Raw genomic sequence first — 26,129 nt, forward strand, 5'->3', positions numbered from 1 at the left:
TAGGTAATTTGTGGGGTTTGGGTGAGGAAATCAAGCAAAAATTGTAGAAACCCGTGCTCAATGGCCTTTATTATTTCTTAAGGAGAAGACCAGGTCATCTGGTGAGTAATGTGGTCACCACTGACTTCTATTTGCAGGGTGGCCTTTCTTCTAAAAGCAATACACTGTACCAACATCACTCCTCCGGACTAGTTGATTCGTTTGTATAAATGGGAATAACAGACACTTTTCCATGGTATTGCTGTGTGAATTTGTTGCATTGACACACGCACTTGCTTAGTATTGATTTATCTTTGTACTCACACTGGAGTAGGGGGAGTGAATGTTTTGATTACTCATAAAAATAAAGTAAAAGTCTTCCAGTATGATCATCTAATCTGTTAAATGCAATATTTACTCTTGCAATGGGTTCTAAGTCAGATACTGAGGTCAAGGAGTATAATTGCTGTAAAGCATTCAACAAAAGAACGCCAGTGTCCCGAGGACTTAACTTGAGGTCATTCACGGGTTCTGCCCTGAACCGGAAAGTCAGGTCAGCAGCACCTACCTCTAGTTTAGAACAGGCTCTTCCCAAATCTCAACGGCAGCCCCGCCCCTTCCACAGGTTCGGGCCCCGCCCCCTTCTCCCATTGGCTGGCCCTCTACCTCTTCTCGACCGCTCCAAAGACCCGGAGGAGCGGAGTTTTCCAAAAGCATCATCAGGGCGCCCTCGCTGCGCATGCTCGCGGGAAGCCGGATTCCGCGTCCGGAGTTGGAGGTTTTAGGCGGCCGCGGCGCAGCGCGCTGTGCGGGGCCGGCGGGGAGGCGCGCGCTCGCGGCGCGGCGCCGGCGACGCGAGCACGCGGCGCGCTCTTGAGGAGGGAGGTGTGGGGTCTGCTGGGGGTGGCGCGTGGCCGGGGTGGGGGTGGGGGGAGGGTCGGGTGTCGGCGAGCGCGGCGAGCGGGTTCCCAGTGGCTGCAGGCGGCCTGGGCTGCCGGGGCCGACGCCTGGGTGGCTGTTGCCGCCGCCGCCGCCGCGCCTGCTGCGAGATGGCGATCTTGGGTGCGGAAGGGTGAGGGCGCCCGCCGCTGGAGGAGGCGCCGCTGCTTTGGTCGCTCGACCGCCGGGAGCCGACAGCTTCGCGCCGGGTAAGGACGCTTCGGCAGGGGACTGGGGGTGCGGGCAGGGCGGGGGCGCGGGCCCAGAGCCTTCTCGGCGGTGCCGGTAGCCCGGCACTGGCAGCCCCGGGGCGGGACCCTCTGAGGGGCCGTCGGGGACGGTCCGCGCCGCCCTGGCTGCCTTCTCCAGCCCAGGGGCCGGGAGTTTTCTGGGGTGGGGTCACGGGTCTTGCCCCGAGTTGGCCTTGGCACAGGCCCGAGCTAATGATACTGGAGCGAAGTGTTTCCGTGACTCTGCAGCCGCGCTTCTCAAGCTTCCTTAGCCTTCTCAGCGTTCTACCTTCTTTTCCTTTGCTTAACACCTCTCCGAAAAACACCAGTGTATGGACTTACTGCCCGTGCCCTGACTTTCACCGCAATTCTGCCGTCCCAAACCAAGGACTCCCAGGCTTCGAACGTCTTTTAATGACGTGTTTTGTTTTGTTTTGTTTTGTTTAAATCACTCCGGCTTCTTCACTGACTCTGCAGTACCCCCCCCCCCAACACAACCCCCACCTCCACCTTTGTGACCCGGTAGATCCCAGTGACCTTGCAGTTTTTAGTAGTCCTTATCTGTGACTTGGACCGTCTTTCATCTTTGATTTTTTTTTTTTAATTTTGTAGTTTGCCCATTGCTTTTACAGCCCTTAAATGATCAGTCTTCTCTTTACTCCATCGTTTAGAGTTGAGCGTCCAATGCTCCCATAATTATATGAAACCTTCCTTACCAAAGACAAGTATCTATTATTTTGACATTTTTACTTTCCAGGTTAAAATATTTCCCAGGGGCTTGATATGGCTTTCTTTTTCTGCTTGGCAAATTTTTATCTTTTTGTGTAGGCTAATGTGCAAGAAGATTTGAGTTTCTGCTTTAAAAAGCTATTGGTAATAGTGGAAAAGAATAATGTACAAAGTTATCTTTTATCCCCCTTTGGTTTTTTACCTGAAGTGCCTGGTGTGCAATGTTTGCGGATTTCTGCAAGAATTCATCCTGATGTATAAATCCACTTTACCTAAGTCTCTGTATTATACAAGCAAAATGCACCTTTTAAAAAACAAAGGCATTCTTTTATTTGTGACTTGTTTTTAGCCATTAAGTAGGTACGTAGCTGTGATTGGAAATTATCACTTTTCGTAAATAGTTAATATATTTTTTAAGTGAAACCTTAGTGACCAAGTGTTGGGAGCTACTCAAATTGAGAAGTGTAAAGTATGTGGAATAGTTACTTGATATGTAGCTTATTAATGTTTTCAAGTAGTCCTTTCCGTAAAATGCAAAACTGTTTATAAGACATCCAACACCAGGACTTAAAAAAGGTTATGTTTTTTGGAAGCCTGGTGTGATAAAGGATGTCGCAAGTAGGTTCTCTGCCTGCAAAGAGATAGTAATTTTTGCTGTTTACCCCATGAAGGCTGAAATTTCTTTTACTTCCTTGCATCTACTGCATGACTGTGTGAGGTATTAGGGGGAATGTAAAGGTGCGAATTATAGCAGTTTCTGCCTTCACAGACTAGTTAGGCAGGTAGGACTATACACAAATGCTCCATGTGTCTTTTAATACATAGCTAAATTTCATATGGAATTCAGATTGGGAGGGGGTAGAGCTCACATCATATTTAGCAAGGTGGGGTGAGAGGTGTTAATTCATAGAGCCTTCAGGCTTCTGAAGTCTTTGTTTTGAAGGATGATTATGACTTTTGATAAGCTGAGAGGGGCGCCTGGGTGGCTCGGTCGGTTAAGCGTCCGACTTCGGCTCAGGTCATGATCTCTCGGTCCGTGAGTTCGAGCCCCGCGTTGGGCTCTGTGCTGACAGCTCAGAGCCTGGAGCCTGTTTCGGATTCTATGTCTCTCTCTCTGACCCTCCCCCGTTCATGCTCTGTCTCTCTCTGTCTCAAAAATAAATAAATGTTAAAAAAAAAAAATTTAAAAAAAAGATAAGCTGAGAAAGGTAATCCAAGCAGAGAGAAGGGACTGAGAGAAAAGAGCACAGAGTTCATATATTTGGGGAGAGGCAAGTAATTCTATTTGGATGGAACATAAAGTATTTGTGCTAACATAAAGGGTGATAAAAATTGAAGTAAAAGTTTGAACCAGTTTATGATTGCTTTTAATGCAAGGCTGATGACCTTGGATTTAGTAGGCATTGGGGGTTTAACAGATGATTTTTGAGTTGCGAATGAAATGATTAAACTTTTGTTTTTAGAGGATGAATTTGGCAGCAATGTGTAGTGTGAATTGAGGTAGATATCTGGAGGGAGAAAGACCTCTTGATTGCTGTGGTCATAAATAATAGGGGTATGAACTATGGCTGTCATAATAGTAATGGAAAGGAGGAAGGAAGTTGAATGGACAGAATTTGATGATGAGAGAGAAATGAAGAAAGTAAAAATAACTAAGATTCTGATCTAGGTTGGGAAAATACCATTTTGAGCAACATCTTTGGAAGCTTTATCTTTGGCAAACGTATGTTACTTTACAGCAGTTCTCAACCTTTTGATAATTACTAATCCTTGGTTAAACTAAAAAAATCTGGCCTGGAAAACTTCCGTATGAACCTGTGCTTTGTGAATGTAATTTTATTTATTTATTTTTTAAATTATTTATTTATTTTTTTAACATTTATTTATTTTTGAGACAGAGAGAGAGAGAGAGAGAGAGAGAGAGAGAACGAACATGAACAGGGGAGGGTCAGAGAAAGAGGGAGACACAGAATCTGAAACAGGCTCCAGGCTCCGAGCTGTCAGCACAGAGCCCGACGCAGGGCTCGAACCCATAGACCGCGAGATCATGACCTGAGCCGAAGTCGGACGCTTAACCGACTGAGCCACTCAGGTGCCCCTGTGAATGTAATTTTAGAGAAGTCCATGAACCTGAACTCACCTGAAGCTTATCCATGGAACCTGTGGGTCAATGGGTTGGGCTAGGAGCAACTCTCAGAATTAACTGCGGCTTTTAAAACCATTGAATCTTCAAATTCTTTCATTTACTGATAACCCTTACTATAGAGACTTACCTCATATACACTTATGTATATATCTCTTTACATTTGTGTTGTGGTTTATGGCTTACAAAGAATTTTGACTATGCTGTTATTTGCTATTATATAATGACAAATTAACCCAAGGGGTTAAATGATTTGCCCTAAGTGTTTCAGTTAGTATAAAGTGGAATCAGCAGCTGATTGACACTGATGGTTTTCTTTCTTGTTAGATGTATGATTTAGCATTAGTTGCATATAGTTACTGCCTTTAAGTGACCTCATCAGTAAGACTAAATGATCCTGGAGGTTCCTTCTGGTTTTTAACCTTCTGTGATTCTTGGGTCTTTGATTTTCATTGAACTGTCTGTACCCTTCTTGTTTTCCATGTGCTTGAGTGCTAGTGAGACAGAATGAATGGGGTGTATGGAGAGCAGCAGATAGCAATTTCAGACCAGTCATTTACTTTTTAATTTCCTTTGTATCTCAGTTTGGGTTTGTGGGTAGGGGAAGGTAAATGAAATAAGAAACCTTAAGAACTTTTATCTTTATTCTGTCTTCTGTATTCAGGTATGCCTTACTTAAGAATACTCATTTTACTTCATTCATGAAGCCTTATCAAGTGAAAATAGAAACTTTACAAAAGAAGTGTGGGGTCCTAATCAGTGCATTTTTTCATTTGATTAAGTTGCTAACTCTTCCTAGTATGGTTAAAGCATAATTTGATTAGTAAATAATTGACTTTTCTCCACCTATAAGATTATCTTCCTGGAAGGGAACCTGAACAAGTTATTATTTAGTGTCTTGCATAGCTCTAGAAACTTTGATTCCATAATTATTAGAAAGACTGGGGTCTTTTTTACCATTTCTATAAAAATATGATGTAATAACAAGTAGTGGAAAAAATAAATTGGCCTTTTTAGTGGTGTTGAAGGAAGTAGTTGCTAATACTTAATGGAGGAAAAATGTCTAGCAAAAGCACATACATAGATGATTTTTCTTCTCTGCTGGCATTAAGAAGAGTATCATATCTTACATTTGTATAGCATTTGACATTTTTCCATAATGGCTATATAGACTATCATTTGATTCTCATGACAGCTGAGCAGTAGATGTGTCAGGAGATAATTATTGCTTTTTAGATGAATACATTGATGCTCAAAGAAGTTAAAACATTTTTTCAAGTGTATGACTTGTAGGTAGCTAAAATTAGAACTAGAGCTAAAACTCATATTTTTGTTCCTAGGTCAGCAATTTTTTTTTTTTTTTTTTTTTTTTTTTGCACTAACTCTTCATCTACAATGAAAATTTAGCTGAAGGCTATATGTGAGGAGTTAGAATTTATCTGTTTGGAATCTGTGTTAAACTTTTGTACTATGTACATGTGAACTTGTCTACTTCCTTTGTGTTAAAATGGTAACCTCATAGCAGTGGCTGTTGTTGGGTAATTTTGAAATTTGTAAGTATTCATCACAAAATAGTTAACCTGTCAAGAAAAGAGCTAAAGTTGATTTTTTTTTTTTTGAAAAAGTACATTGGTGAAATATAAATATTAATTTCTTTCTGAAAATTTGATTTTTTTCTCTGTCTTTTTTTGTTTTTTTGTTTTTTTTTTGAGAGAGGGCGCAAATGAGTGAGGGGCAGAGAGAGAAAATCCCAAGACTGGCAGAGAGAGAGAAGCAGGGCTCACCTGAAGTGGGGCTTGAGCTAACCTGATGTGGGGCTCGAACACATGAACCACAAGATCATGAACTGCGAGACCATGACCTGAGCTGAAGTCACATGCTTAGCCAGCTGAGCCACCCAGGCGCCCCTGAAAATTTGATTTTAATTCAGCTGTTTTTACAGATGAAGTTTGTTCTTCCTTTATAAAAGCCCAGTTTCTGAAAATTTGTATTTTTGGAGCATATAAATCAAGACGTGATTTCCAAAAGTGTCATGATGTTTCGTGATTTTTACTATTACATAAAAAGCTTTATCATTAAAAAAAGATTTGCCATTAAAGCTCTTGTATACACTTCAGATTCACATGATTAAGCAACTTTTGGAATATATTATGTGAAACCATATGCCAGATAATTCCTAAGTTAGAAGGAAAACCAACATTTGTCTTGACATTCCCTAAACCTATTGTTTATTCATAATAACAGCCTATTTAACTATTACATGCCAGGTATTGTGCTGGGTGCTGGGGTACAGTGCTGAGAGGAAAAACATGAAGCCTGTACTCTTGGAACTCAGAGTTTAGTAGACTCACTAACATTAAGAAAGGCATAAGACTTTATCTTACATGGTTGTGTGGATGTTTGGGACTATAATTAATTTCATCTCTCTCCTTTTCTCTGAGTTTTGAACAAATTAGGTAAAAACACAAGGAACCAGGGGCTCCTGGGTGGCTCAGTCGGTTGAGTGTCTGACTTTGGCTCAGGTCATGATCTCACGGCTCGTAAGTTCGAGCCCCATATCGGGCTCTGTGCTGACAGCTCAGAGCCTGGAGCCTGCTTCATATTCTGGGTCTCTCTCTCTCTCTCTCTCTGTCTCTCTCTCTGTCTCTCTCTCTCTGCCCCTCTCCCACTCATGCTGTCTCTCTCTGTCTCTCAAAAATAAACAGTAAAAAAAAAAAAAAAAAAAAATTAAAACACAAGGAACCAGGTAAACATCGTTTTGGTCATTTATTGCTGTGTGACAATCCTAAAACTAAGTGACTTAAAACAACCACCTTTTTTTTTTAAATTTTTTTTTTAAATGTTTTATTTATTTTTGAGACAGAGACAGAGCATGAGCAGGAGAGGGGCAGAGAGAGAGGGAGACACAGAATCCAAAGCAGGCTCTAGGCTCTGAGCTGTCAGCACAGAGCCCGACACGGGGCTCGAACTCACAAACTGCGAGATCATGACCTGACCTGAAATCGGATGCTCAATGGACTGAGCCACCCAGGTGCCCCAGAACAACCATCTTATTTGCTTACTGTTTTACTATCCTGCACTGGACTTATTTGAGGATTTTGAGTTTTGCTGATGGCCGCTCTAAAGGCTGCATTCAGCTGGCAGTTCAGCTGGGAGCTGGTCTTCTCTCTTTTTTTCTCTTACTCTCTTTTTCTTCATGTTTCTCATAGTGTCAATTCCCCGCCCCCCCCCCCCCCCACGGCCTTTCCAGCAGTTTTGCTGGCCTTACGTGGTGGCTTAGGACTCACAACAAGTGCAAAAGAAGAAGCAACCAGGCCTTCTTAAGGCATAGGCTTGAGATGAGCATAGCATCATTTCTGCCACCTCTGTTGATTAAAGCAATTCATGGGTCCAGCCCAGATTCAAGGGAAAGAGATGAGACAAGTATGTGAATCCCAGGATTGTACCAGACAGCTGTATTACACCAAAATGGGGCTTCTGGAAAACTGTTTATGAAACTGAGACTTAGGCTGCCTAGTACTTTCAGTACTAGGCCTGTCAGTGGGAAAATGGAGTCTGAAATGCAAAAACAATAGCATATTTGGCTTATTATACAAATGGAAATAGCTGGCAATATCCTTGGGTAGAAAAGAAAATTTTGGAACTCTGGGGTTTCACCCATAATGGAGCAGAATTGACTTGCTCTACTTGAGGGCAGTGGTGTCTAAAAAAGTGCAGAACCCAGAGCCCAGGCTGCTCCGAAGCAGTGATTTACCCAAGTCTCCCAAATTGGATAAGACAAATGTCCTAGTCAGCACACTGTGCAGAGTGGGTTATGGTGGGCAGAGAGCCCTCCTCTTAGCCCTTGTGATTAGATGTGAGGCTTAACAGTAGCAGAGCTCCTTGGTGAGTCACTCTGGCCTTGACAAACCTTGAGCAACCTGGTGCCTCACAAATACTATTTTCTGTTTGCAGTGTCTTGGGGAAAGGTTAGGATAAGCCACTCTTCCTTGGAGAGGAGTTGTTACAGTGGAGAGCATACACTTATAGAGACTGGGATGGGACTTTTCTCTCATTCGGGAATGGTAAGACAGAAAGTAATGCTTTTATCCTTTCTAGGAACAAGTAGAGTCTGAGTGCTTAGCTGGGTTTTTCCTCACTTTATCTTCATTGCTTTATCAGTTTATCTTAGTCTCAGTGGTATTTTCTTTTTTTATAGTTCACGTTATCTACTGTATAACGTTATGGCTAACAGTGGGATGAAGAAGATGAATGTTACATTATTATTACAGTATAGTTTCTGGATGGAATAATGAATCAATGTATTTCATTTAAAGAATTTAGGTAGATTTGAAGCATTTCATGTATACTGAGAAATGAACTCCTGCATCCTAGTGTAAATAAATCTCTGCACATTTCTGAAAATATTATGTTGGCTGTTGTGGGGAGGAGTTTGGTAATTGAATGTACTGAGAAACAATTTATATAAATAGGAAAGGGTAGAGCACAAAGAAGGGAACAGATAGAATTACCTTAAGGTGTTTCTCTATGACTCTTCAGGGTAGTTCAGAAATGTACTAGCATTAACAGAATTGTAGGTGTGATAGCTTTTTTATTTAACTAATGAAAAAAGTTCTTTTGATAGCTGTTTAGTATACCCATAATTATGATTAAATAGGGTGGGTGGAAGCAAACTGTTGAGTCCTGACTTGAAGTAGGATACTCCAGTCATATGTTAACCCCAGCTTGCCAAGTTGTACTATTTTTTGTGCTTAGTGTGGGAAGGAGAATTAAATGAACTTGCTCTGTATAAAGTAGGACATACTTTACCAAAGTAATAAACTAGATCGTGGCACTTCTAAAGTTTAAGAATTAAAGGCATTTTGGCATGTGTGTTAAGAACTGTAGCTTTAAAGTCAGGTGTAACTGACTTCTGTCAATGCTTTTTAATAGCATTGTTGCTTCAGTTTCTTCTGTAAAATGTAGTGAATATTTTTGTTACTGGATTTTTGTAAGGATTAATTGAGATAATGTTTGTAAAGCTGAAAGCTGGTCCCTGAGACATAAGCAGCTCTTAAGTCATTTTTATTGCTCTTCACAATTACTAATAAGCAAAATTCAAACAATCCACTTTTCTGTGAACCACTCATTTCAACTCAAAGATAGTTTTAGATTAGTTTTGGCATGAGCAGAGCAGTATGTCTGATCTTACCTTTTAACTTAAAAAAATAAGTTGCTAAAAGGTTAAGAATGAATCTGAGAAGGACACTGACTCAACATGGCTGGCAGTTTCTCAGCTGGTGATGGTTTGGCTGCACAGTTTGGGAGCAAGAAATTGTTAATACCATCAATAGATGAATTACAGTATAGAACAGTGTTTATCAGTGCGCAGCGCCTTCATCAGAGTCATCCGGGGTATTTGTTAAACAAGATGTCTGAATACTTTTTGAGAACTATGGTATGGTCCTTGACAGTGGAGTTCAAGAATCTTCATTATTAACAAATATCTCAGATGATTTTATACATATTAGTTTTAGAACTGCTGGTAGAGACTGAATCAGTAATTTGGGGGTTCTGGTGTTCTCAGAGACTGTTTTTAAAGCTACAGTGTTCAGTAAACACATGTATAATGTAAACAGAGAGCTTACCATCTGAACCTTTCAGATGTTTAAAGAGGCTTAAGATAATTGCCAATGACTTGATCCAAACAAACTATAGAAACCTGATACAGGGTGATTATGTAAGTAGTAGGCAGGAGAAGTAGCCATGCAAGAAGCATCCATTAGGCTTCCTTGTTCAATAAAACTTCCCCATGCTTCTACAAAAGAAGATACTCTTTTGAGTAAAGATATTTCTTCTTGGGATGCCTGGGTAGCTCTGTCAGTTAAGAGTCTGACTCTTGATTTCAGCTCAGGTCATGATCTCATGGTTCTTGAGTTCAAGTCCTGCACTGGACTCTATGCTGATGGTGCAGAGCCTGCTTGGCATTCTGTCTCTCCTTCTCTCTGCCTCTCACCTGCTTGTGTGTTCTCTCTCTCCCTCCCTCCCTCCCTCCCTCTCAAATAAACTTAGAGATATTGCTTCTATAAAAATGCCTATGAAACAGTTAAATTAGATATTGTAATTTTCAGATAGTCTGATTGCTTTTCATTTAGCGAAAATAACTCAAAATAGAGAGATTGAAGTATGCCTACTTTAGAATTTGGTCATTTGGGTAGAAAGTAGGTTGGATGAAGACCATAATTTATAATCTGTCTCTTGTGGGGAAAGCCATTGCTTAGCTTAAGGGTGTTGACTTGGGAAAAATGTTGTGAGAAAAGATTTAATTTTAAATCGTCAAGAAAAAAAAGTTGATGCTTGTTTTCTCTAACTTTTGTTTAAGGCAGTGGTTTGAGACAGCCTGGGTTTTTTTTCATTTAAACCTTCCTCAGTCCTGTGACCATATCTGATAATGGAAGAGCAGATCTTTAAGTTTGGGCTATTCCTGGAAAAACTTAACCTGTGTTTATATTAACCATATTTTTATTGTGTTAGTGCATTTTTGCGGTAAAAAAAAAAAAAACAAACATGCCAGACCCATGATTCTTTCTAAATTTGAGTGGAAAGGATTAGTTGGCATTTGTTTGGGGAACATACTGTTTTTGTGTTTGATTGCACTGACTTTGTGGCCAGTGCTTTGGGGAGAAAAACAATAATAAACTCATTTCTTGTCCTATGAGCTGTGAAATAATATTGTCAATATTTACATGTGAATACCCAGGATGGAAAATGTACATTATACTCCAGAATTTCATTGTTCTAAGTTAAAAGTTTTGGTAATTATAACTTGTTTAAACTTTTGTGTGATTTTTCCTTTAAAGTGTTAGCTATTTAATTGGTTAGGCCTTAAAGTAAGACAAACTTAGATTTGAGTTTTCCAAATTCTTTTTTTTTTTTTTTAAGTTTATTTATTTATTTTGAGAGAGGGCACAAGCAGGTGAGGGGCAGAGAAGGAGAGACAGAATGCCAGGCATGTTCTGTGCCATCAGCGTGGAGCTTGATGAGGGACTTGAACTCAAGAACTGTGAGATCATGACCTGAACCGAGATCTAGAGTCCTATGCTTAACTAACTGAGCCACCCAGGTACCTCCCCTCTTTTTTTTATTTTATGCTATGTTATGTTATGTTATGTTATGTTATGTTATGTTATGTTATTTTGAGAGAGAGCTTGTGGTGAAGGGACAGAGAGGGAAAGAGAACCTCCAGTGTAGAGCTGACAAAGGGCTCGATTCCACAACCAACCCTGGGATCCAGGACCTGAGCTGAAATCAAGAAGAGTCAGATGCTTAACTCGAGGTTGTTATTGGCTAAGTGATCTTGGTCATATTAACCTTGGATTAAGCCCTCATATTATCATATGTAAACTAGGTATTCATATGTAAAGTAGTAGTAATACCTAATTCATAGTTTTCTTGTGTGACTTAAAACTGGCACTTAGAAACAAGTAAATAGGATGCGTTCATAATACCTTGTTGATGACAGATAGGTTTCAGAATTTATATTTAATTTAGAATGGTAATGGACTCCATACACTATGTTAGGTAAAACCCCAGTGAAATATAGGACAGTAGCCTCTACTTTCTTCAGCAGTGTTTAAGTATGGATAAAATAATGAATGACCACACATCCAGTCGGATTTGGCTATTAAATGAGTCCAAGTCAGTTTAGTTTTTGACACCAAATGAGTTATGAAGTAGCTTTATGATTTTATAGTTTTCTGGGTTTTAGATTTGTGGATAAAGGACTGTGTCCCTGTATTTCTACTGTATTTTAAACATGAGAAGACTTACATTATTCTAAGAGTAAAGTTTTAGCTGTTTAGTTGATTTTCTCATTTTGGAAAGTTTCTGTGTATTTTAGATTCTGATATTTTTCTCTAAGAGTGAGAATATCTGATGGAAGTTTATACTTAGCAGCCTGCTTTAAAATTCTTAGGAAGAGTAATAGTAAATTAACATTGTGTGTCAGTTACTTGAGTAGCTTTAAAAATCCTGAAATTGTGTATTTATAACAAAAATTTACCATTATTTCTCTTGAGTGGTTAAATGTAATTTTGATCTTTACTGCAGATTCAGGGGGTTTTGCTGTGTATCATTTCGCAGCATGGCCATGTGACTGAAATGCCTTTCTTATCCTCTTATCCTCTACAGTTGTGGAAGTATGGTAGAACAGTATTGGAGTTTCTCTGCCTCAGAATCTTGAGAATATGGCTAGAGTGGTGGTGGTGAAGGAATAGGGTTAGGAAATAAATACTCATTGCACATCCTCTGTATTCCAGATTCTACAAACAGTTCTAGTTTCCTAGAGTTGATGCTAATTAATACTTCCTTTTTGCTTCTCAAAACCATGTTAGTATCCTCATTTTACAGATGAGAAAACTGAGACTCAGAGGGGTTAATTATATACAAATAGAGTTGAAGTTTGACCTTAGGTGTGTCCTACTCTATAAGTAGTTCTTTATATTACATTACCTCAGTGTGCTCTTCTTACACTAGAAATTGGCACTTTGGAATTGAAGCATTAGCACATTTCCATGGCTACTTAAATGCTAGTAAATTAGAATCTTTAATGTATTAAGAAGAATCAGGAACCGTTTTGGTGTGAACTTAACTTTGGGTCATAATATCTTATCAGCGCAATGCAGAAGAGCACTAACCTCATCAGCAGGCCTGGGTTGGGACTGCCATTAAGAAGCTTTGTGTCCCTGAGTAAGTCTGTTAATCACCTCTCAGCTTTAGCTCTAAACTTTCATGAGATGTAGCACATACTGTATATTTGAAGAATATCAAACGTTAAAAAATTTTGGATTCAAAGGAAAAAAGTCTGGAAATCAAGTATTATACTATTAAAATACAGTGCTTTGAAACAACCAACCAATTATTTCTGGAAATCTTTTTGTCATTTTGAAATACGAGATTGTACATAATATAATTACATTAAGTTTGATCCTTGCAAAAGTAGGAATGTTATGTTGCCCTGGATGTTTTTCCCAGAATACATGGAAGTGATTTACTAACCGTGATTCCACAGTTTACCTCTTTCATTGTTAGCATGTTTACGCTTTACACATTATCTTTTTTAGATTACTTGTTCTTTTTCAGTTTTTAGGAAAAGCATTTTTTAATGACTAGCTTAAAAGCCCCAGAAACCACCCTACTTGAAGTTGCTTAATCTTTAAGTGATAAAATAAGAGAATAGTACTGTCAGGTTGATATAGCAAAATGCTCAGTTTAAGGCATGGGTTTAGCTCAGCATTTTTTTTTTTTTTTAAGGTTTTATTTTTGAGAGAGAGGGAGGGAGATGGTGGGGGCAGGGGGGAACAGAGAGAGAGGGAGACACAGAATCTGAAGCAGGCTCTATCCAGGCTCTGAGCTGTCAACACAGAGCCAGATGCGGGGCTCCATTTCACAAACTGTGAGATCATGACTTGAGCCGAAGTTGGATGCTTAACCAATTGAGCCACCCAGGCACCCCAACATTCTTTTTTTCTTTAGTTTATTTATTTTGAGAAAGATACAGGGCTCAAGCTGGGGAGGAGCAGCGAGAGAAGGAGACAGAATCCCAAGCAGGCCTCGCTGTCAGTGCAGATCGCTGTGAGATCATGACCTGTGCCGAAATCAAGAGTTGGATGCTTAGCCAGCTGAGCTACCCAGGTGCCCCGGCATTTTGTTTTTTATATTCTGTTTTTGTAGTGAAACGTAGTAAAAAGAACATTGACTTTGAGCCCAAGAGATCAGAGTTCAAAATCCTGACTTTCACTAGTCTTATGGCCGTGGGCAATAAATTCTTAAAGCCTAATTTTCTTCATTTGTCAGTAGGAATAATTAATGACTCTGAAGGATAATTGAAAACATTAGAGATAGTTTTTTGGTTTTTTCTGTTTGTTTCTTTTGTTATGTGACTGACAAATAATAGGAGTCCAATAAATGGTCACTGTTATTTTTACTGGTTTTGAAGTCAGAGACCTGATTCAGATCCCAGGTTTAAAACTGGCTTTGTTTCTGTGTCACTTAGACACCCCATGTAAGTGCACATGGTCCCAGGTAGTTACACTGTATCATCTTAGACTTCCACTTAGGAAGTATTTACTCAGCTCTTTTTATTCCTGTAAGCTGATGATGTAAGTTTGGAACTCAAGTTTTGAGATGCTCTTTGTTACTTAAATTTTATTTTCTTAATTAATGTAATCCAGCACACGAGTGGGAAATTTGTTTTCTACTGATATTCAGTAAGATGGGGAAAAAATTATCAAATACAAAAATTTTTTGCTTGAAAAGTTTTGGTGTTTTGCCATTGTAAACAATACTGTATATTATGAGAAATTGAGAAATTATAATTAGAAAAGAAGCTATCTCATTCTCATTATTGATATCATTTTGGTGTAGTTTTCCTTTGTTGATGTAAATAAATATTAATGTCAGTTCTTTTAAAACAAAAATAGGAATCATCTCTCTAAATTAAGAATAACTGTGAAAAATAAAGTAAAAATGTGTTTCACTTTATGATGACCTGAGGAGGAGGAAGGCAATGGAGCAAGGAGAGAAGGAAAGTTAGTGTGATAAAAGATAGAATAACAGTGCCAAAATCCTGTGTTTTTGTTTTGTTTTTAAGGGCCATCATTGCTTAGCTTAATTAGAATAATTTCTGCTAAATTTCATATGTTTTTGTCCTCACTAATGTTTTCTAGTAAATGAAGTACAAGCATTTTTGATATCCCTTGCTTCCAGCAGAATAAACTGTTAATTTCATTTTTGGGGAAGTTTGTATAATGTATTCAATTATATATATATTTTTAAAGATGCATTTTTGTGGAGCAATATCACCATCTTGTGGCCTTCAAGAAAATTGTTGCCAAAGTTATGTTTTTACAACTGTAAGCATAAGTTAGCTTTCTCTGTTGTTTGTCACAGCTCAGTCAAGTTTGTAATAGGCAGTTCTTACTGTAAATGGGGGTGGGGAGTAGAAAACAAAATGACTTGTACACTAGGATTGCAACTTCGTAAAAAAAAAAGTGTATTGGAGGAAAATAATACTTTGAAAACAGTTGTGGGTTGGGTTGGTGAGAAGATTATGGATGATTGCTACTCTTATGTTCTCATGAAATATGCAGTGTTTTACAAGCAATTGTGAGCTAGAAAATCTCAGAATGTCCTGTGCTCTTTTAATAGGATTTCCAGGGCCCAGAGAAATTTAGATGTCCTGTCCCACTGTACCATTTAGTGAGACTGTTGCCTAGAGCAGTGTTTTCTGAGCTAGTGACTCTTGAAGGAATATTTTCTATGGGAACTTTTACACTTTTTCTTTCATTTTGATGATAATTTTAAAAGGGAAAAAGTCAATTCGAGAAGTATGGTGTTTCATTTAAAAGAGCACCTAAAAACTAAATGAGACCATTTGGTTTTAAGTCTGGGTTTATTTAATTGTTTTTGAGATTCGGTTGATACTAATTATCTTTCATTGGTAAATAAGTATTAAGCACTCTGTGTGCCAGGCTTTGTGGTAGGCAGAGTAGGTAAGATGGTGAGAATTTGTCCTGTACTCTTGGAATTTACAGTCGCAGATGCAGTGAGAAAAATAAAGCTATTTCAAGAAACACACAAGGTAGAAATCAAGAATTCTGGATAAAAATAGCTATAACTTTTTGAGCATTTACTGTGTGTCAGGCACCATGCAAAATGCTCTCAGTACTTTTTCTCTATGTCAGAAATTTATTTTGGAATTTTGCTTTGATTTTTGCAGGAACAATGAGTATACACACAAATAAGTATTTGTGGAAGCTCAGAAACATCTGTGTGGAACAATAGTTTCCTTATACAGTGCAAGTGGTTCAGCTGTTATGGGTCCAGTAGGCTTTTGTGGCTTGGTTTTGGTATCTTACCACCATTTATAACATTTCTGTGGGAAAATTTGTGCTGTGTTCTAAGCAGCTATCTTTCTCCCAGACTTTTAGAGTCCAATCGATGTGTAATTTGGTGATTAGCATATAACTTCTGAATTATTTTGAATAGTTAGGGCTTGAAGTTTTCAAGTTTAATGAACCGTCATTAAAATTTATATACTTTTGGATGTTGGAGTATTTAATAAATCAAATGAGCATTTTAGTTAACATTATGTTTTACTTTTGTATTGGGTATTTTTGTATTGAGCTGTTATTGTGGACTGTGGCAATGAAATCACATTGGTAAGGCAGACATGGATTACCAGGGCAAAGATGGGAGAGGATATAGAGGTTTATAGGCTCTTATAGGATTTTCTTTATAATATTTTAAAGTTTTAGTTCTGTTCTATATGAGTACTTTTTTTTTTAACCTACCCACACTAGCCAATTCTACAGGGTTAATGTTTTATTAATTGTGAATTTTTATTTAACATGAATTTATTGAGTGTTCAGTAAGGGCTGAGCACTAGGCCACAGGCTGGAATTATAAAGATAAGTTTTAACAAAAAAATTTACTGTGTAATAGGGGAGATAAAGAAATAAACATGATTCCAGTGCTATGAAACACAAAGCAGCTAACTAGTCCAAAATTGGAGGTGTGACACTTGAACTAAATCATGAAGAATGGTTAGAAATTAAGTAGATGAGGGTTTGAGAGTACCCAAATGTTTCTGTGAGAATTACCTTGAGCCCCCAGTGTGCATAGTCAGTCCCCCAGATGATTCTGACATGCAGCCAGGGTACGGGAGACTAGTAGTGAATTAGAAATATTTGTCATTAGGGGTACCTGGGTGGCTCAGGCGATTGAGCATCTGATTTCAGCTAAGGTCATGATCTCACGGTTCGTGAGTTCGAGCCCCAAGCCAGGCTCAGAGCCTGGAGCCTGCTTCTGATTCTGTGCCTCCCTCTCTCTGCCCCTCCCCTACTTGTGTTCTCTTTCTTTCTCTCTCTCTCTCTCTCTCTCTCTCTCTCTCTCAAAAATAAATTAGCATTAAAAATTTTTAAAAAAGAAAAATATTTGTCATTAGTGAGGTTTGGGTAAAGAGCTTTTCTTGAGACTACCAATTATCTTGTTTTCTCTAGCTGAATTTTAATAAATAAAGGTGGCAAGAGTATGTATATACATGATACATTTGAATAACCAGAAGTAGTTTGATAGTAGCTAGAGTATATGCCCTTTTCTCTTTTGGAACCTAAACTCTAAACGACTCTAACAATCAGTGTCATCGCTTCTAAGCATGAACTGTTAAAAACGAGTTGGAAAAAAATTCACATGTCTGTGGGGATTGGTGCTACTGCTCCCCTGGGCCCAAGTCTCTGCTCTGTTTGTCTTAAATTCCTTACCTAGCTGCATCCCTTTTCAAACAGAATGCCTTGTATTCCCAGTGTCTCAAGAAGTGCCTACTTTATTGGGGAAATGGGTTGGCCTTCTCACCTGTTCTTTTCTCTGTCTATCCTCAGTGTGAGCTACGTCTATACCTCTGTGTTAAATCTCAACTAGCCCTGCCTTCTCAGAGATCTTGTCTAGTACTCATCATTTCTTCTATGACTTCAGCTTCTTCCTGTCTGAAAATATATTCAAGTCTCTTCCATCTTCAAAAACAAACCTATGAATACACCCCTTTAAGCCTGTATATGTCTTTTCCTTCACAAACATCTAAACAATGGTTTCTTAAGCCATTAGCTTCTGGTCCTACCACTCTGTTAAAATTATTCTTGCTAAGTGCCTGCTGACATTCATATTGTGCAGTATACAGTTTTCTCTTTTTACCTATCTTACTGTTAACCATCTCTTAGAAGCTTTTCCTGACACCTCTTCTCACCAAATCTAATTTAGGTGCTCCTCTTTTGTACTTCTGTAATACTCTGCAATGAGCTTAAAGCTGCTGATTTCTGTGTCTGTTTCCACTGCTAAATTATAAACTCATTGAGGGCAAAGAGCTTATCTTAGATGATTTAACACACTACTGTTTAACACATTACCTGAAGACACATCTGGTGTGTGTGTGTGTGTGTGTGTGTGTGTGTGTGTGTGTGTGTATATATATATATATATATATATATATATATATATATATATATGCTGAATGACTTAATTCACAAAAATTGTTAAAAGAAATGCCTAACATTTATTGATAGATAGCTCCTTTTTGCCCCATGGTAAGTTGCTTTTCTTATGCTGGAAATATTAAATGAGAGGCTTAGGTCAGGATTTTGTGGGGAGAACATGGAGGCCCAGTCAGTGTTTATTGAATGAACCATTATCTGATGATACAGAGAGGTCCTGGAAGGAATAGGTAGGAGGTAGCCACATTTTGGACATGGAAGATGAGGGGAGATACTTCAGTAGACTGCTGAGGCAGCAACCAAATTGCCTGGGTAGAGAAGTGAGTAGGAGGTGAGAAGGAAGGGTGGCTATTCTTTTGAGAAGACAGGGGTTTTTTTCCCCCCCTTTTTTTATTGCCATTCTTTTTTTTTTTTTCTTATTGCACTTGTTTCATCTGGTTTGCTTTTTGTTTGTTTTAATAAAACATGAGCCCCATGCTCATGCTAAAGGAGAGTTGGTTATGAATGCGAAGTGGGGGGAAGCACTATCCTAGGAAGTGAAAGTGGTGTTAAGCACTTAATCACTTTGGAAAGTAGGAGGGTATATTTCATTTTTAAAAACAGAACTTGGACAGGATTGCATGTAGTATAATTTTATAAGAATCTCTGTCAGAAGTTATTTAAAGTAGGTGGGGTAAGGGTCTCAAAAGGCTATAGTATTAAGTTTGAAAAGGGTAATCTCAGTGTTCAGAAAAATTAACTGATAAATTGCAGTAAATATAGTAGGACTATATATATTTTTCTGTAAATGTCTTTTTTTTTTTTTTTACTGTTTCTCATATTTAATATTGCTTTTTTAAAGTTTATTTTTGAGAGACAGAGAGAGAGAGAGCGAGTGGGAGAGGGGCAGAGAGAGATGAGGAGGGAGAGAATTCCAAGCAGGCTCTGTACTGTCAGCACAGAGTCTGATGTGGGGCTGCTCCAGCTCATGAACTGTTGAGATCATGACCTGAGCCAAAACCAAGAGTTGGACGCTTAACTGACTGAGCCACCCAGTCCTCCCTCTCATATGTTATATTTTTAATAATTTGGCATTTATACAGCACTTTGTAATTCATAAAATACTTACATGGATCTCACCTAGGCCATTTGCTACTTAGGTTAAATTACTTGTCCAAGGTCTTGTCAGTTTATTTATTAAGCATTAATTGTGTGCTGGGTATTTTTCTTAGTGCTTTGTCAATGTTAACTCGTTAACTCAAGGTAGGTATTGTTACCTTCTTCATTTTATAGACGTAAAAACTGAGGCATTATGAGGTAAAGGAGCTTGCCAAAAGTTGAACATAGTAGTCAAGTGGAGCTAAGATTTGAATCTAGGCAGTCTGGTTGCAGAATTTACACTCTTAACCACCGTTTCACTGCCTCTTAGTAAATGTGGGAGTAGAAATTCAAATCCAAATTCAAACTAGACTTTGGTAAATGATAGTTTCTTATTTTCAGTCTCCCCCTATGTACCCCTTCTTCACCTTATTAGAAATAATTGGACCACCAGGCACACTGAAAGCCTTCTATAAGTGACAGTTTAGTTGTTGACAGGACTGGATTTGTGTTTCTTGTAACTTCAAACATTACTAGGTATTTAGAGTTTTATATTAAGTTTGTAGTAAAGGTACTTTTTAAAAAAGTTGTTAACCTGTGACTTTGAAAAGAGCAAAATGGTACTTTTATCAGCTCAAGATAGAAATATCTTTGATATTTGATCCTCTGGACTGGGCTTTGCTGTGGTGTGTCATAGCTACTAATTTAACCTCTAGTTTACTGTTTAAATTCTCTTTTTAATTATTTATTACCTTTTTTGGAAGGAATTTGCACTCCATATAGACAAGAAGACTCTGTACATTTTGCTGGCTGGAACTTTATATGAAACACATTTTGTTTGAAAGGATGGGTGGTTTGTTTTGCCTTGGATAGGTAACTATCTTGTAATTATTTCTCAGATTAAGTTACTGTGATCATGGTTGTGCTTTGACTGGAGGCTTGCTACCTGTGATATACAAGGCTGATTTGAAGGCAAGGATGGAATTTGAATTAACCAGAATCCAGAAGGAACTTAATCAGAATGAGAAAGACAATTGAGTCAAATAGTTTAACTAGCTCTTGGACCTGAATTTCTGTAAATAGAGTGAATTTTATGTGAAGAGCAATGAGGAAGTAAATTGCAGGAAATTAATGGGCAGCTGTTAGTAAGGGTGTGTGCCATGATAATATGAGGAGACATAGGTTAAATTCAGCAAGGCTGCTGACTACCTCATAACATTCACATTGTTAACTATGAATGTTTGTTGATCTGAAGAAGGGAAGGAAGTTTGTATTAACCATATAACCATGACTTTAGATTGGTCACAGAGTAATTTTGAGAGCAAGGAATTCACAGAGTTTGGAAATGGTTAAATTTGGTGATAAGAGAATCTACAGATAGATCAAGGTTTAGTGCTTAGAAAATTAAAATTATGTGTATAGTACATTTCAATGTAAGATTTTTATTTTGTTTTTGTTTATTAGCTTGAAGTGGCAGCAGAAAACATTAATGAGAGCATTTTGAGAAGTTTATTGTAAAGCAGATTTTCTGTGTAATTGAGAGAAATAACACTTAAAAGGTACAGTTGAATATAAACTCACTGTACACAAGAAAATGAGATAATAAAATAGGGAGAGAATGAATTTATGAAAGGGGAGATGTGAGATATATCTAGGGGGAATAAAGCCAAGAAAAGAGGACTAGATTTGTGTTGGTGGAAAAGTAGAGGTACAAATGGGAGGATAAATGAAAACAGAACCAAAAAGTTTGGGGAAAATTAATGTATTTGCCTCCTCTGGTTGAAAATCTGAAATTGAGTGGAGATATCAAATAATGAGCTGGAGATACTCATTGAGGAAATTTGACACTTTGAACATAAATACATTTTTCTCATTAAAAAAAACAACAAAAAACTTCTTGTGCTCCTGTAAAGTTCCATAATACAGTGCACTAAAAGGAACTTTGAAATTGAAAGTACAGAAGGATGGAGGAAAGATGAGTTTATTAGAGCCTGTGATTAGATAGTCATTTTTAGATTAAAATAAACCCCAAACTATAGTCAGAAATTAAAAAGTACATGTAGATGCCCATCTTTATTTGTCCTTTGGCAGATACTGCCAAGTGTTTTTAAAGTCACTGGAATGACACAGTTTAAAAGTGTTAATTCTTTATTACTCAGTGGCACTTGTAAATTATCAGGAGTGTGTTGTTTTGCATTAAAGAGGATTAGTGAGTGATACTTACATAGGTCTGTGTGGACAAGTAAACTTATTAAGAAATCAGCTAGCTTTCATGGGGCAACTGGGTGGCTCAATTAGTTAAGCGATTTTTTGTCTCTTTGTGTGGACTCCTGGTTTTGGCTCAGGTCATGATCTCATGGTTCATAAGTTTGAGCCCATGTTGGGCTCTGTGCTGACAGCATGGAGCCTGCTTTGGATTCTCTCCGCACCCCACCCCCCTCCGCCCCTCCGTGGTGCGCGCACTCTCTCTCTCTCAAAATAAATAAATAAGCTTAAAAAAAAAAAAAACAAAACCAGTCAGCTTCCATCCCAAATAGAAATGTATGTGAAAGTTTGAAACTGTGAAGTGCTATGAAAACATAAAATAGTGATGATACTATTGCAGGATTTTTTTTTTTACCTCAATAGCTGAGTTCATTGTCTCACTGCTTTGATGAATGAAGAGGTGGACACAAAATGAGCAGCAGGCAAAATTTTATTAGAGTATAAGATCAGAAGGAAAGCTCTCTAAGGTTCTAGTTGCCTCCCCATGTCCCCCCCCCCCCCCTTTCCTTCCCCTTTGTTCCTTCTCAGGTTTTACCTTTATTGGCTGGATAACTCTAGGTGCTAGGTTGTCCATTCCTGATTGGCTCAATTGCATTGTATGAGGGGTGGTCTATGGCCATACCGTTCCTTGTTGGTCATAGGTTTTATGGTCCACTTATTTTTAGTCAGGTCTTTTGTCAAATTTCTGAGGAAAACCTGAGGGGGAGTAGGTGGTGTCTGTTATATTCTTAAGAAGGACCTTACGCCTCAGGGGGTTTGCTGTAGTCCGACATTCCCAGCATTGTTCCAAAAAATGTGTTTTTCCCCACCCAGGGATGTCAGGTCCTCATCTTTCCCTCTCTGCCTATTTTATCCTGTCTTTTCCCTATCATAATATTGCCACTAGGCACTGGTGGGAAAAAGGGGAGCTGGAGGGACTGGAGGCAGATTGTTAAGTGGACAGATTGTAGAGGGAGCATGCAGTGGTACAGCTATGGGGTCAGCCCTGCTGGTCAGTGGAATGAGATCGACTTGTGGGATACAAGGCCAAGGTGTTGTTGGCATAGATGTTGAGACAGGAGTGGGGATGATGGTGTAGTATGGGGAAGAACTGTGGGCCTGAATAGGAACTTGGAAATGCCTTTAAATGCCTTTGAATCCTTACGAGACCACAGGGGCAGTTATTTGGAGTTTAGTGAAACTAAACAATTCTGAGGGCTAAAAGGCACTGGGTATCAAGAAAGCTTCTTGCTCCTTCCTCTACCCTTTGCCCAACATGTAGTCCCAGTGGCATTGAAGCCCACTGATGAGTTGTCCCTGTAAAGTTGATTTTTCCTTTCTAATTATTTAGGTCATACAGAAATATAAAATTTAATGGGATTGTGCTTTATTGTAACAGGATTCTTTAAGAACAATCTCTTTGAGGTACATGAAAAAAGCTGCCTACACAGAACCATTATACTGTTTACTAAGGTTACCAAATACCCACCCCAGTGTGTCCTGAAGCAAGAGGTTTCCCAGGGAGCAGAACTAAACACTGGATGGTCCTGGAAAGTCAGTATGAGTCACCTTCTTATTTACTCTCTCCCATTTTATAAATTCATTGAAATGACCAATAATATCTTTTTATGAATGATCCTTATGTAGAAGTAACATTCTTGTATTATTTAAAATTAAATCTTCTATTTTGTAGCTTACGCTTTTATGAAATACTTATTTCTGTTTTAGAGTTGCTAAATCTTGGATATTTTAGGGGCAGGGAAGCTGTTTTTTTCATCTATATCTTTGCCACTTCCAGTGAGTTTTAGATTTTGTGCAGTTGATATAATAGCTTTGCCTGAATACAGGCTTTCGAACCTTCCAGGTTCCACATTCATTAGATGAAACATCTCTGGCATCTGATTATGTACCATCCTATCTTGTTACTGAAGTGTTTAGTATGTGTTAATATTGTCTTCAAAACTAGGCTAAGTATTCACTGGAACTTTGTCTTCTACAGTTTTTGTGTTCTTGCCATGCCCACTTTGCAGACTAGGTGGTATGTAAGCGCGTTTATTAATTGATTCAGGTAGATAGATATGTGACAGTTTTCTGGCTTTTCCAAGCCTTGATGCTGTGTGTAGCATGCAAAATGGATCAGATTTGTTGTTCTTTTTTCTTAAAAGTTGCTTTCTAAGTCAGTTGCTTCTGACTTAAGGATGACATCTTGAAGTAAGCAGGCAATTGAGATATATCTTCTAAGTGAGGATTTGATAGGCCTATAACCTTGGAGGACTGGAAGCATAGTTTGTTATCTACATTCTGGACTCTTCTTTTCTTTGCAGTCGAATAATAATGAACTCTTCTATAATTCTGTGGCATTTTTAAAGGATTGAGCTGGACATAATCAGCTTCCATATAATTGGCCATATCCTCTGGGTATAACTTGTAACCTAAATTCATTTGGATGAATAACCAGTTTGCTCAAAAATTTGTTAACAAACTCAAAGTTTTGTTTTTGCCTTTTGCCACAACTGGCCACACAGATGTTAAGTGGTAGAATTGGAAACGAAATCAAAATAGTATGACTGTGGAATTGGCTCTTAAGCTTTGTACTGTATTGTCTCCCACAATTTGTTCTTCTTATCCTTATCCTGGTTATGGCACCCTCATCCACCCAGATAGTGAAATGGGAAGTTTTGGTAGTTCAGAATCCTTTGTAACCCTCAGCTATCCCATGACCATCTGGTTAAAGATCTTATATATAGCCTGAGTACCTACCCCCCCCCCCCCCCCCCCCCCCGCCTCCTCCCGCCCCGCCCACCACCACTCCCAGTGCTCTGATTCAGATAAACTCAATATTTTAGATCTAACCCTGCTGCTGCCAGAGTTATTCCCCTCAAATGTGATTCTTGTTATTGAAACCCTTTGGTGTCTTATCAGTTACCTTTATGATAAACTTTAAACTACTACGCTTGGTATATTTTGAATACCATGTAAACTATTCCATAGGATCCTGTGCAGTTTAGATTACTCAGTTTGCCTGTTAACCTTATCACTTGACACTATCCCTACCTTCCATTCTCCAGCCATTCTAATAGTTCTCCAAATGCACCATAATTTCTGTAATTTTCTCTTGGAGAATTATACTTCAAGAAACAGTTCATTCAAAGGAAGACACAGTTCATTCAAAGATACCTTCTCTGTGAACTGTCTCCTGATTCTGATAGTTTGGATTATCCACTTTTTCTTGTGTGCCCCAGATGTTCTACTTTACATTTTGCATCTATTTTAGTAACTGTAACACTGAAAGGTATTTATTTGTTTACAGGTTTGTCTCCTCACTAGACTATGAGCTCCTTGAAAGAAGGAATCCTGTCTTACTCATCTTTATATCCCCAGTGTCTAGCACAGCTCCTGGTACATAGTAAGTGATTAGCAACTTCTTTTTTGAGTAAGACTCTTATTTTAACACTCTTAACTCCACATATTGACGGTTACTTATACTGATCTAGACCTATATTGTCATAACAAAATATGATTGTAGACTTTTAACACTTTTGAGGCACAATTTTCTCATCCATAAGATGAGACTAGTACCCCCCCACTCATACAACATTATTGTAATACCAGATTAAAGACTATATATAGCAGTGCATTATATTTTAAGTGTCATACAACTTTATGTTGTTAAGTGTGGGAACTAATCGTATGTTGAAATTGATCATTTTATTTGCTGTGTTCCTTTTAAGGCAAAATGGTACCATTTTTGAACCATTTCTGTCATGTTTTGCAGTTACTGATTACCAGAAGCATGTACTCAAAATAACGAATCCTATGCCTGTTTATCTTTTTTGCTCTGCAGTTACCTTTCTATCTAATTGACTAATAAAGTCTCTCAATTTTCTTTTAATCTGCTTCCAAATGAATTAACATCTTCACCTTTCCTTAGATCCCTCATCCATTGTTCAGAGGAAGAAGTGTCTTTTTCTTGGAAGACTAATCACATCATCTGTGACAGCTATGCCTTTCCCTTTTTTTTCCCTCACAGGCTGTAGACATCATACTTGATGGATTAGTGATCTACACTTTACCTACTTTCTTGCCTTCCATGCATTCTTTAAATTTTTAGAAGTTCTGTAATTTTAACATGCCAGATTATATGTAACATATGGAAGTTAATAATAAAAACAAACATTTGGGAACCAACCACTTAAGAAGTAGGTCAGTACCTACACAGTTAAAGAGCTACCTGTGAGCACGTCTGTAACTGCATGGTCCTGTCTTTCTCCCATCCCTGAAGTAACTGCTGTTCTGAATTTTTTTTTATTCCGATTTTTTTATCTCTTCTTTTCCTTAGTTGCATTACCACAAATGTATTTTTTTTTTGTTTTGAGTATAATAAATGTTCTTTTTATAGCCTTTGTAAACCTTGCACAAAAGGCATTTTAGTATAGAGGAAAACCTAATTTACAAATCTTTATACGTTCCAGAGAAAATATTCAAGTATCATAAAAGAATACATAGAAAAATTTCAGTGTGCACATTCATATTTATAATTAAATAATCATGGAGACTTACTTTTGGGCTGTGCTTATTGCCTCACCATATACAAAATGAAGTGCCTTATCCAGAGGACAGAAATATAGCAGAAGTATTCTCACATATTAGTTTCTTTAGTTTGTGCAGAAATGTTTCCATTAGATTCATAGTGTACTCCTTGGAAGAGTGACAGTTTGTCATTTGATTGCCTTTGGACCTTAGCAGTTCTTTAATGGGCTTCAT

At 38.2% G+C, this 26,129-nt stretch overlaps 1 protein-coding gene across 5 annotated transcripts in view; it reads left to right on the plus strand.

Moving 5' to 3' along the window:
- The first annotated feature begins 1,014 nt into the window (after window positions 1-1,014).
- The window catches only part of WWP1 (WW domain containing E3 ubiquitin protein ligase 1), a 133,667-nt gene continuing 108,552 nt past the window's right edge, over window positions 1,015-26,129 (plus strand). For 2 of the 5 annotated variants that reach the window (XM_019453392.2, XM_019453393.2), the window contains exons 1-2: window positions 1,016-1,127; window positions 24,676-24,771. In XM_019453392.2, the coding sequence (XP_019308937.2) occupies window positions 24,696-24,771 (76 nt within the window). In that variant the 5' untranslated portion in view covers window positions 1,016-1,127; window positions 24,676-24,695. Of the gene's footprint in view, window positions 1,128-24,675; window positions 24,772-26,129 lie in introns of those variants that run through there. The other 3 variants (XM_019453394.2, XM_019453395.2, XM_019453396.2) reach the window with 3 other exon arrangements.

Source organism: Panthera pardus, unplaced genomic scaffold, assembly GCF_024362965.1.
Source record: "Panthera pardus isolate Hobbes unplaced genomic scaffold, ASM2436296v1 HiC_scaffold_7, whole genome shotgun sequence".
Lineage (NCBI taxonomy): Eukaryota > Metazoa > Chordata > Mammalia > Carnivora > Felidae > Panthera > Panthera pardus.